The sequence below is a fragment of the Phasianus colchicus genome, chromosome 1 (assembly GCF_987193195.1).
Source record: "Phasianus colchicus chromosome 1, bPhaCol1.hap1.1, whole genome shotgun sequence".
In the NCBI taxonomy this organism is placed as follows: Eukaryota; Metazoa; Chordata; class Aves; order Galliformes; family Phasianidae; genus Phasianus; species Phasianus colchicus.
Window position 1 is genome coordinate 99,608,787 of NC_143436.1, and position 12,087 is coordinate 99,620,873.

General features: G+C 42.2%; 2 protein-coding genes across 2 annotated transcripts in view; one reads left to right on the forward strand and one right to left on the reverse strand.

Annotated features, from left to right (window-relative positions):
• The window catches only part of ROBO2 (roundabout guidance receptor 2), a 1,058,225-nt gene that overhangs the window by 732,116 nt on the left and 314,022 nt on the right, over nt 1–12,087 (reverse strand). The gene's annotated exons all lie outside the window — the stretch shown is intronic.
• Nucleotides 344–3,381, forward strand: LOC149919900 (uncharacterized). Its single transcript, XM_090121101.1, has one exon. The coding sequence runs from the start codon at nt 776–778 to the stop codon at nt 2,795–2,797; it is 2,022 nt and encodes a 673-aa protein (XP_089977227.1). The 5' UTR covers nt 344–775; the 3' UTR covers nt 2,798–3,381.

Below are 12,087 nucleotides of genomic sequence, written 5' to 3' on the forward strand. Positions count from 1 at the left end.
ACCCCCAAAATGAAGAATTTAAAAACTCTTGGCTGGATTCTATATTTTGAGACAGTTAGATACCAAAGACATAATTAAAGAACACAGTTCTGTTAATGACTGAATGTTTTCTCCAAAGAGGATAAGTTACAGCCTAATAGTACTGATATATTGTCCTAAGGATGGCCTAGTAAGCCTTTATAAGACAGAAGTGAAATATCAGAGTGAATGATCATATTGAATCTAGGTGAGCAATTTCCAACTCAACACCAAAGGGTAGTTTCAGAGCCCACAGCTAAGCTCAGCCTGAAGCCAGCTGAGAAATTAAAGAGGATAGGAATGCTACCTGAAGTAAGGATAGGTGTGTAGTAGGCGTAGCGCGGACACGGTGTGTGACGGGGTCAGGTTCCCTATGCTCAGGGCTTGCCAGGTGCTGTCCCACGATAGGACAGCGTGAATGCAAGGGGTGTAGACAAAGCAGGGACGAGAATATTTAAGTGCCTGCTACATTTTAATAAACGCCATTTTGCTTCACCTATACTTGGGGTCTGTGTGAGCATTTGGCCCCGACCTGGTATGGGGTCGGTTTCGCTGGCAAAGCAGCACCTTATGGGGTGGAAAACGAGTGTTGCAGAGAGAACGGCAACAAATGGTGACCCCGACGTGATTCACCCTGTGAGTAGTAGCTGCCCGGCGTGCCCGTAAGGCGGTGGAACCTGTGAGGTGGCGGCAGGTCGCCTGCGGAAGACACACTGCGGTGGAACCTGTGAGGTGGCGGCAGGTCGCGTGTGTAATTATGGATCAAGTAATTCAGGTACTTTTACATTTCTGTAAAACTTATTGCGGTAAGACCGTTCCTTCTAAGAAGGAGATCGCGGCCGTGTTATCGCGGCTAGAAAAGGAGGGTGAGCTGGACTCCCCTAAACAGGTGCTCGACTCAAATCGGTGGGACTCACTCACTGCGGCGCTGTGCCAGCGCGCCATGTCCGACCAAAAAGCCTCAGAGCTTAAAACATGGGGCTTGATACTTGAGGCTCTTAAAGCGGCAAAGGCAGAAGGAGGGTTCGGGGTGGACCGGAGCGTGACGGGGGCTGCCGGGAGCGGGTCTTTGCTTTCTCATAGATCCAGCGAGGCAAAGATGGCGCCGACGGCGGAGAGCAGAGGCGGAGAGACGGAGAAGAAGGAGTCGCCGAGTCAGTCATGTGAGCCGACAGCCCCGCCCTCGCCTTACCCTGCTCCGTCTTTATGTCCTTCTTTGGAGAAAACGTCACAGCCAGAACCGCCCCTTGAAGAACGCGATAGGGCGGTAGGCGGAGCGCGCCGGTGTGGGAGCCCGCACCCGGGAGGGAGCCCGCGCCGGTGGGGGGGCCCGGTTACTGACTGGGCTAAAATTAAAGAGGCAGCAGAAGAAAAGGGCTTAGCGAATCCAGCTGCGTTTCCGGTTGTAGCCTCAGAAAACGGTCCAATTTGGGTTCCTCTAGACCCGAAAGGGATCACGAGGGTGCTTGAGGCAGTTGAGAAAAAGGGTTTGAAATCCCCCTTAACAATGAATGCCCTCGAGAACCTTACCGCACAGGGGCCTCTCTTGCCCTATGATATAGAGAATTTAATGCGTATGGTTTTGAAGCCGGTGCAGTATACATTGTGGAAGGAGGAGTGGCAGGCCCGGCTCAGACAATTATTGGTTACAGCGCAAAACGATCCAGCGAACGTATTACACAACTCCGACCTTCAGAGATTGATGGGTAGCGCACCAGGTCTGTTAACTGCCCAGGCACAAGTTGCCCACCTGAGACCTGGGGAATTAATTGCTACATCTGACGCCGCTTTAGAGGCGTTTAGAAGGCTCGCAAGGAATGCAGAGCCCGCTACTCCGTGGACAGAAATTACACAGGGCCCCACGGAGTCATTTCAGGATTTTGCAAATAGGCTGATAAAGGCCGTAGAAGGGTCAGACCTTCCTAGGGCGGTCCATAACCCTGTTATTCTGGACTGCCTATATCAAAAGTCGAACGGGGACGTACGTGCTTTGCTAAGAGCGGCGCCGGAAAAGTTTCACACCCCCGGTGAGGCCATCAAGTATATCGTAGAGAAACAAAAGTCAAATCCGTCTGTGGCAGGCGAGGTTGCTGCCGCAGTGACTGGAGTGATGATGGCGCACGGGGGTTTTGGTTATCATCACCCCGGCTATCCGGCAGTGGATCAAGAGGCTCAAGGCCCATGTTTTAGGTGCGGCCAGTGGGGCCATATCAGGGCCCAGTGTAGGGCCAGAATAGGCAGCAACGAAAGTCCAGTATGCCAGTTGTGTGGGAAAAGGGGCCATAAGGCGCCGCAGTGTAGAGCTCGAAGTAGATCGCAGCCGCCCAATAGATCGAGAGGGAGACCACGTTCGACCGGAGACCTCCCTGTCCGCTTGCAGTTGGGAGACCTGAGCCAGCCTATGGTTGCTTTGTCTTTGGGTTGTGAGGAGCGCCCTCTAGTGAAGGCCACTATTACGATCACTGAACTCCCACCTGATTCAGCGGGGCCACGGTCCATCTTTGTCACTGCCCTGATAGACTCTGGCGCAGATGTGACGGTAATTGCGGAATCCGATTGGCCCTCTACATGGCCTACAGGGGCGACACAGATGATAGCGGGAGTGGGAGGAACAACACCCACCCGGAGGTCCGCCCAGAAGATTGAGGTTGTCGTAATCAACAGGGATGGCTCCCTGGAAAGGCCTGTTTTGCTTACCCCGTTAGTGGCGCAGGTGCCAGGAACCCTCTTAGGGAGGGACTTTCTGCGGGGTGTGGCGGCACGCATAACAAATTTATAATGGGGGCCACGATCTGCCAATTGTCAGAGCAGTATGCGATCCCACTGCGCTGGAGACAGGAAGTGCGACCTGTCTGGGTGGATCAGTGGCCCTTACCGACAGAAAAGCTTGTAGCGCTTCACGCATTAGTACAGCAAGAGCTTCGCTTAGGTCATATAGAACCCTCTCTTAGTCAATGGAACACTCCTGTATTTGTGATAAAGAAACGGTCAGGATCCTATCGCTTGCTGCATGACTTGCGCGCAGTTAACGCTCAGTTAGTGCCTTTTGGTGTAGTTCAGCAGGGTGCGCCCGTACTATCCGCCGTGCCTGCAGGCTGGGGGGTTGTTGTTATCGATTTGAAGGATTGCTTTTTCTCCATACCCCTGGCTGAGCAAGACAGGGAGGCTTTTGCCTTTACGGTTCCTGTCCGTAATAACCAAGGCCCGGCTCGTCGGTATCACTGGCGAGTGCTCCCACAAGGGATGGCGTGCTCTCCCACGATCTGTCAGATAGTGATTGACAGAATTCTGAGTCCGGTCCGACAGTCCCCTAGGCAGTTCCTCCTACTGCACTATATGGACGATCTGCTGCTATCATCAGATTTTTAAGCAGATTTTATCACCTAAATATTAACAGCTTCTGAGAGGTAGGGAAAAAATAGGTCTGTAGGTGGCTCACTACCAGTATCCCAGGTGTACAGTCTTTTTCAGATGATAGATACTATTAAGGACATGCTTTGTCTAAATACATAGTATAGTTCCCAAGTAACATTCAGTAAAGCAAAGTCTCAGAGGGAACTGCAAGGAAGGTGTTAACTATAAATTAAGCCTGCTGATAACAATCCTAATTATCACCAGCCTCAGAAGTGGTGTGTAACAACAGATACTGTGATCTTCTGCTGGATGTGCTGGTGGCCAAGTGCTCTGCAAAATGTGGGAGGGAGGCAAAGCAGTTCAGAGACACACAAGCAAGTTCAAAGTCATTGCTACCTGGAAACTGTGAGAGGGAATGTACTATCTACAGAAATTCAGATTCCCATCAGTACAAACATGCTGCTCTAATTCCCTTCTAACGCAGAAACACCTTAGTGTCAATAATTTTCACCCCAAGAGACTAGTCAAAGATTATGTGTATGTACTGTATGTACTGGTTTAAGCTGCTCTGGAAACTTGCCACCACAGAGGAGACATTAATTATCTGTGAAAATAAAGGGATTATATTGTGTAGTTTCAAATGGGCATATTTCAAAAATGCTTCAGATTATTAATGCACTGATATAAACATCTCACTAGTTAGTACAGTTAATAATTCATGACGAGTATGCTTTAAATGAATAGGATATCCAAATTTAACATTATTTATTAGGCAATATGATTTTTTCTAGGCATTTATCCATCAAATATGGCACCCTTATTGCACATGCATTATGCAATGTGCCAAATTAAACTACTGCTTATAAAAAACAAACATTAGTTACTGAAATGATTGAAATGCTAGCTTAGAATGTTATTTAGGGAAGATAATAAATATCTTTAACAAATCCTTTGCATAGAGAAAGTGGGAAAGCATATAAGAATAATTATTGGGGTTTTGCCTCCTTGCTAGTCCTTTCCTCAAGTAAACAACTGAACAGAGAATTAAGGTGTAAAGAAAGTCTCATAGGAGCTAAGAAACCAAAGACCACATTAGTTATTATGGAATCTGTCTTACAGTGGAAAAAAGAATGCAGTAACAAGCAGAATTACCTCTACAATAATTAGAGTGCAGAAAGTCATGAATTGAGAATGGAGTATTTCTCTGGTTTCCACATCATTATTTGGCTTGAATTTTGCTCCAGTTTTCAGCTCAAGGAGGTTCAGACACTGTAAATGCCCACTCATTAAGAAACGAAACCTACAAAATGCTGAGAGCAATAAATCCCCAGAAGATTTAGGGAGGAATTGCAGATAGTCGGAGACCTCATGACTTTTCAGAGAGAGCTCAGGATCAAGCCTTTGAAATGGGGGTTATAGGAGATGCAAATTACTGTACATCCATAGCAGCAAATTAATCTTTCTGCAAGCTAGGCACCATGGCATGTGTGCATTTTCTTGGCTTTAGTGCGCAGAGAAGATTCTACAAATACTAAGTAAATTCTTTTAACACAGAAAATTGAGTTAATCACCTCAGCAAGAGTGACCCATCTGTGTCCACATACAGTGGGGAAAAAACAGAAGAGGTTGAAACATGGAGTTCTGAATGCAATGGAAGCCCTTCTGCTTCTTTGACGTAGCACCAGGCTTGCAGAACTGTTCAGGAAATGTTACTCTTTAGTCCATTTTCCTTTAACATCTTGAAGGGATTCAGTTGCACCTATTGCCTTTGACCCTAAGCTTAGATAATGTTTTAGACCTGGATATTCATCATGTTTCATGTAGAAGCTGAACAACTGTGCAGAAATGTACAAAACTTCTGGTGGACCTGGGGCCAGATAGAAAATTAAAGCCTGATTTGGTGGTGTTATGGTCATGAAGAGAGTTCAGAAACTAGTATCAATTTTTCAGAAATTTGGATGTGTTTCTTCTTGACACTGGAAGAAGGAGAAGAAATTCCTCATAGCATATTAAGCTTACAGGAGATCTTAATTTGAAGTAAAAAAATAAACAAAAATGAAATAGGTGACTGCAGACATAAACTGAGAAACATACACAGTGAGTTTATTGCATTTATACCGTTTCCTACTGAGATTATTAAATACATCTACCTGTGTTAAACAAAAGTATTTGTACTTATGCTGGGAAATTGTTCAATTTCTTAGCCAGGAAAAAAATCATTTTCTTTGAGGACATACAATTTATAGAAAAAGTACACACTTTACTCAATAAAGAATTACCACATTATATAACAGTGGGAAGAATATTTTTTGTTAAGTTCCATTTTCCCTGCACTGCTTTCAGAATATAGTTTTATTAGGAAAAAAATGATATGAATGAACAGGCAATGAGTTTTAGAACAGGAAAAAAATGAATATACTATTGCTAAAAGACTTCTAATTATGCTATTTTAAAATAAAAAAGTAGTAGACAAAGCAAAATCTGGTTTATGGCACCAGTATAGAGAGCTAAATGTGCAAAGCTTCCACAGGAGAAACTGAAATTTTATGACTGTTTCCAAGACAGCTGTCAAACGGCTGACTATCAGAATGTGATTCAATACTGCATCAGGAATGAAAATGCATCGGCTCAAATTGTTATAAATATTTGCACAACTGCATTTTACATATCGGTTCTTGTCTTATGTGCAACCACACTAATTGAAAAAGCAAATAAACCTCTTTACATGTAGATTTCCATAAGCCTTTAAAACATGCCTGGATGTAAGCTAAGCGAGAGATATCAGTATTTCTGGTCCAGTATCTCAAATTCCAGAATAACATCTGGTCTACATAAGATTACCTGGTAGACTATTTATTGTGCTGGTCTTTAGAAAAAGTAATTGGTTCTTAGACTGAAAATAGAAATATCCTTTGATTTCCTGGCATTTATCCTGCTTTAAGCATAAGTTGTTAATGAAGATACACATTTCATATTGATAGAAAGTCATATATAAAATCCAGAACACATTGAAAGACTCAGTGAATATGCATATTTGAAACAGAGCATATTGATTAAACCACAGTTCTCATTAAAATTAGCTTCAGGCAAGCTCTGAAAAATCATAGCACACAATAGTTAAATCACTGTAAATCACTCAAAGCAAGTCAAAGAGGTATTCTCAACATTACTAAATAAAACTAAATTCTATTTTGAGAAATTGAAAGAGTCGTTCTATTGGCAGTGTAACTCTATTGATTTTAGTGAAGCTATGGGGGCTTACACCATTTGAAGACCTTTCCTTTCCAGGAATAAATGTGAGCTAATATATGAGGCCATGAAGGTATTATCAATACAAAAGTCAAAAGAAATCTGATTAAGATTACTGATGAGGAATATTCTTTACAGAAACCAGAGTGACAGAGAACCTTGTCTTGCTATTCGCTGCTCCTCAAGTGAGAACCAGATTTCTATTTCTCAAGGATTATCCCAAATCCCTATTTTTCTTGCATATAGCTGCCAGGAAATCTATGCTGCACCTTTCAACCTGCATTTATGCAATCTAATGCAAGGCAGAACACTACTATAAAGCCAGAATTTATGTTTGGGAAGGTTATGGACAGTTCAGCAAACAATGTATACTCTGTTGAGAATGTGCATGTCTTTCCACATCTGAAAAGATGTGTGACCACGGAGAACATACAGAAATGACAGAAACTACTTCCATCATGCCTCATATTCTTATTACTTTAAAAGATAGTAGGAAAAATATTTTTTGTAGGAAAAATATTTTAAAATTTCCATTAATAGTACCTTGCTCTTATGGGTCCTTTCTACACTAATAATTGAAGATAAAGAAGAAAAATATGTTTCAAAGAGGTTGAAAACAATCAGGGGGATTCTAATACTACAGTATACCAGGAATACCAGATACAGTATACCAGGGATATATCAGATGGTAATTCAGAAGTTTTGTATGACTGTTTTAGTGATGGTTTTCTCAATCCAAGTTAACTTCACCTGAAGAAATATTTCCTGTGCAGATACCACAGAGTATATATCTCTTTTATATAGTTAAAAGAAATAATATAAAGCTCAAAATAAGGCAAAACAAGAATCAGCAGTATTTTTAATAGCAAATATTTTGCAAATAATGGCAAATAATAAGTAATAACAAATATTTAATAATAATAAATTGCATCATAATAATTATTATAATTATAAATTATAAAGTATAATAAAAAATCCTTATATCTACTAGTAGCTGTAAATAACCTTTCTATTAGCTACCTCCTGTAATTTCCCTATAAACTGCTCCTTTCCTCAGTCCTTTTCATAAACTAGACACAGACTTTTCAAAACAAATTAAAATACAGATATAGTAACTTCCCTCTCTATGTGCAAAGCAGCTGCAATTCGAAACTGCCTTTTAAACCACTGGCCCAAAATGACCCTTGGCTATTTAGGGTGAGCACTGCACAGAGCTATCTGGCAGAATGTTAATAAACTGCACATGGCTTCATTTCAGATATGATTTAAATACTGCTTTTACAGAGATAAAAATGGGGCTTCATAGTTTAATATACTAAGGTAGGTAAGTGTGAAAACATTTGGCATTCTGAAAAACTTTGTTTAGTGTATTCAGCTACTGTGATGGCTGGTAACTTGAGGGCCGTACGGGAAGTTCCATCCAAATGTGTTCAATTCTGACAAGACGTTGGCTGCTATCATTATTGTCCATTTGACTTCATCAATGGGCAAGGGAAGAACTACTGATGTCATGTATCTGGACTTTAGTTAAAGCCTATGACCCCAGCAACATCCTTCTCTCCAAAATGGAAAGATATGGATTTGATGGGTGAACTGTTTAATGTATGAGGAACTAGTTGCAACATTCACAGAATCACAGAATCACAGAATTGCCAGGGTTGGAAGGGACCTCAAGGATCATGAATCTCCAACCCCCCTGCCACATGCAGGGCCATCAACCATCCCACCTAATGCTAGACCAGGCTGCCCAGGGCCCCATCCAATCTGGCCTTGAACACTTCCAGGGATGGGGCATCCACAACCTCTCTGGGCAGCCTGTTCCAGTACCTCACCACTCTCTCTGTAAAGAATTTCCCCCTGACATCCAACCTAAATCTCTCCTCCCTCAACTTAAAACCATTTCCCCTCGTCCTGCAATTATCAACCCTTTCAAAAAGTTGATTCCCCTCCTGTTTGTAGGCTCCCTTTAGGTACTGAAAGGCTGCAATGAGGTCACCCCGCAGCCTTCTTTTCTCCAGGCTGAACAAGCCCAGCTCCTTCAGCCTGTCCTCATGGGGGAGGTGCTCCAGCCCTCTGATCATCTTTGTGGCCCTCCTCTGGACCCTCTCCAACAGTTCCCTGTCTTTTTTGTACTGGGGGCTCCACACTTGGATGCAGTACTCCAGATGGGGCCTCACAAGAGCAGAGTAGAGGGGAACAATCACCTCCCTGTCCCTGCTGGCCACCCCTCTTTTGATGGAGCCCAGGATACCATTTGCCTTCCGAGCTGCAAGGGCACACTGCTGGCTCATATTAAGTTTTTCATCTATCAAGACCCTCAGGTCCTTCTCCACAGGGCTGCTCTCAAGGACTGCTCCTTCCAGTCTATATGAAGCCACCATACCACTCATTGTACCCAAAGAGTGGTGGTCAGTGGCTCAATGTCCAGATGGTGATCAGTGACAAGTGGTAGTGAATAGTGAAACCAGAGCTCTTTAATTTCTTCATCAATGAGATTGACAGTGGGATTGAGTGTACACTCAGCAAGTTTGTGGATGACACCAGGCTATGTGTTGTGGTCAATATGCCTGGTAGATAGGACGGCATTCAGAGAGACCTAGACAAGTTAAGCAGTGGGCCCTGGTGAACCTCATAAGGCTGAACAAATCCAACTGTAAGGTCTTGCACCTGCTATCAGTACAAGCTGGGAGATGTAAGCATAAAGCACCACCCTGCCAAAAAAGACTTGGGGGCACTGGTGGATGGCAAGCTGGACATGAGCCAGCAATGTGCCCTCACAGCCCAGAAAGCCAGTGATATCCTGGACTGCATCAAAAGAAGCATGGCCAGCAGGTCAAGGGAGGTGATCCTGCCCTTCTCTGCACTGGTGAGATCTCACCTGGAGTACTGCATCCATATGTGGAGTCCTCAGTACAGGAGAGACCTGGATCAGTTGGAGCAGGTCTAGAGGAGGGCCACAAAAATGATCCAAGGGATAAAACACCTGCCCTATGAAGACAGGCTGAGAGAACTGGGGCTGTTCACCCTGGAAAAGAGAAGGCTCTAGGGAGACCTGTATCTAAAGGGTGCTATAAGAAATAAGGGGACAGACTCTTAAGCAGGATCTATTGTGATAGGACAAGGGGAAATTGTTTTAAACAACAAGAGAGGAGATTTAGATTGGATATATCATAAAATCATAGAATCATAGAATGGCTTGAGTCCGAAGGAACCTCAAGAATCATCAAGTTCCAGCCCCTCCTGCTGCAGGCAGGACTGCCAGCCTCTAGATCAAGTACTACATCGGATTGCCCAGGGCCCCCATCCAAATTGGCCTTAAACACCTCCAGGGACAGGGAATCCACAACCTCTCTGGACAACCTCACCTCACCACTCTCTCAGTAAAAAACTTCCCCCTGACATGTAACCTAAATCTCTGCTCCTTTAGTTTAAAGCCATTCCCCATTGTCTTATTACTGTCTACCCTTGTAAAAAGTTGATTTCATTTATCAGTCCGTTTACCTAAATGGCATTGGTTCAATCTTCCAGAGGGTGTTATCTGAGGAGAATATGAACCATCTTGAAAAGGTTTTATGATAATATGTCAGCCTCTAAATCCATTTCAATTTGCCATGAGTTTTCTCTTCAGACAAATCTTTAGATGACTTGGAGCTACTCTCCTAATCACCTGCAACTTATCAATACAATAGTCACACTATGATTTCTAAACCAGAATTCTAAATTCCTGAATCATACCAATGCCAACTGATAAAATATTAGCAGACTCTGAAGATACCATTGTATCCCACACCTGTGACACTGCTTTGTCGGCCCTAGGAGACCAAGTTATCTTTCTTCACTGCTTCCCTCTCCTCTGCAAATGCTATATTTTGGTCAATACATGACTTATACCTTCCCCATGGCATAAAGCAAGCTCTACTCCCTTCCTTTTTCCTTCTTTTCCTAGCCTGCCATCAGAATCCAGAGGCTTGTGTTTCCTTAATGTCTAGTAGTTCACTGAGGACTTTCTAATTGGGGCAAGAAGAATATTTTGAGAAAGGAGTGTTTGAGAAGTCTGCAAATTAGTGCAGATTTAGTATTAAAGATTACTGCAGTGGCCTCAGAATGATGGAAGCATCTGTTTTACTTTCATTTTTTAAGTTCTCCAATTTTGTCTTACAGAATTTAAATTTCATCTGGCAATAAATTAATAACTCTTCTTTTTGAACATATGAGAAGTCAGCTTTGTATTTTACACTATCTGGTATATAAGCAGGATTTGGAATTACCACTCCTAGTCTTCCAGGCTTGTTATACTCATTTTTTCCCTTTGTTATATTTATATTTTACTAAACCCATCATTATAAAACAGTTTGAGATTCCATCCTGTTCCTTTTGTTGAGAAGACTTAGTCAGTTTATATTCAAGTTTATATTCATAGTTTAATGGTGAAAAAGTTCTCCCAGAAAATGTGGGCTTATTTCTAGGGAAGGTGGCTTATACTCAGAGCGAATCTTTTCTCTCTCTAAAGCCAGAATACTAAAAATCTATATTTTGTTGGATTATTTAGAATAAGACTTTCCAGTACATAATACATTGCAAAAATGAAGGGAAGCCTTGAAGGCCTAGCTGCCTTATTATTGAAGCATTAAAAATGCAGTGTTTCAAATTACAGGGTCTCACGGACTTTTTTTAATTCACTGTCACATTCTAACCTTAAGCTTCTTATTACATACTTTTCCTTTTACCCTCTGCATTTGCTGATGGTAACAAATTTTTGAAGATCTAAAATTGCAGATAGGCATTAATTAAAATCAAATGAGGTAATAGCTGTGGGAAATATCATTAGAGGCTTTTTTTTTTTTTTTTTTTTTTTAATAAAACACCTTAATATACCTAAAGATTTTAAGCTTAAAAAATATACCAAATTTCTAAAACTACTAAATTTGTGTAGTACTTTTCCATTTACTCACTGTGCTCATGAACTTTGCATAATTAGGCCCCTACTCCTTACCACGCTCATACAAGGTATCCAGACTTCTTGCATAGGTGCTGTATATGGCCTTAAACACTTTTAGAAATATCCCTCTGAAAAGACACACAAACTTATATAAAAAGCTGTTTCATATATCACCTTCAACCTTTAGAGGGCAGTGCTTCCTTTGATTACTTAGAAATATTCTAGTAAGGGCATTATTACATTTCCACTCACTGCTAGAGGTAAAAGAAATAACAAAAGAAATTGCAAAGGATAAGTAAATTTCTTGCTTTGATGATATGAGGATGGGAACCAATGTCTCATGTGCCACACAGTGGTGGACCACTTACGCTTAGAAGGTCAACAGAGACTGTAAGTCTTGGCAGTGTGGCTTTGACATTGATACTCTACTGGCTACTGGGAGGAGGACACCTTTAACCAGAAGGGCAGAGGAAAGCAGTCATAAAAATGAAATGTATTACTCTCATACTTTAGTCCCTTCTCATTTT

What these genes read in the sequence shown, in the direction of transcription:
- LOC149919900 (XM_090121101.1), top strand. Translation starts at nt 776, where the DNA reads ATGGATCAAGTAATTCAGGTACTTTTACATTTCTGTAAAACTTATTGC.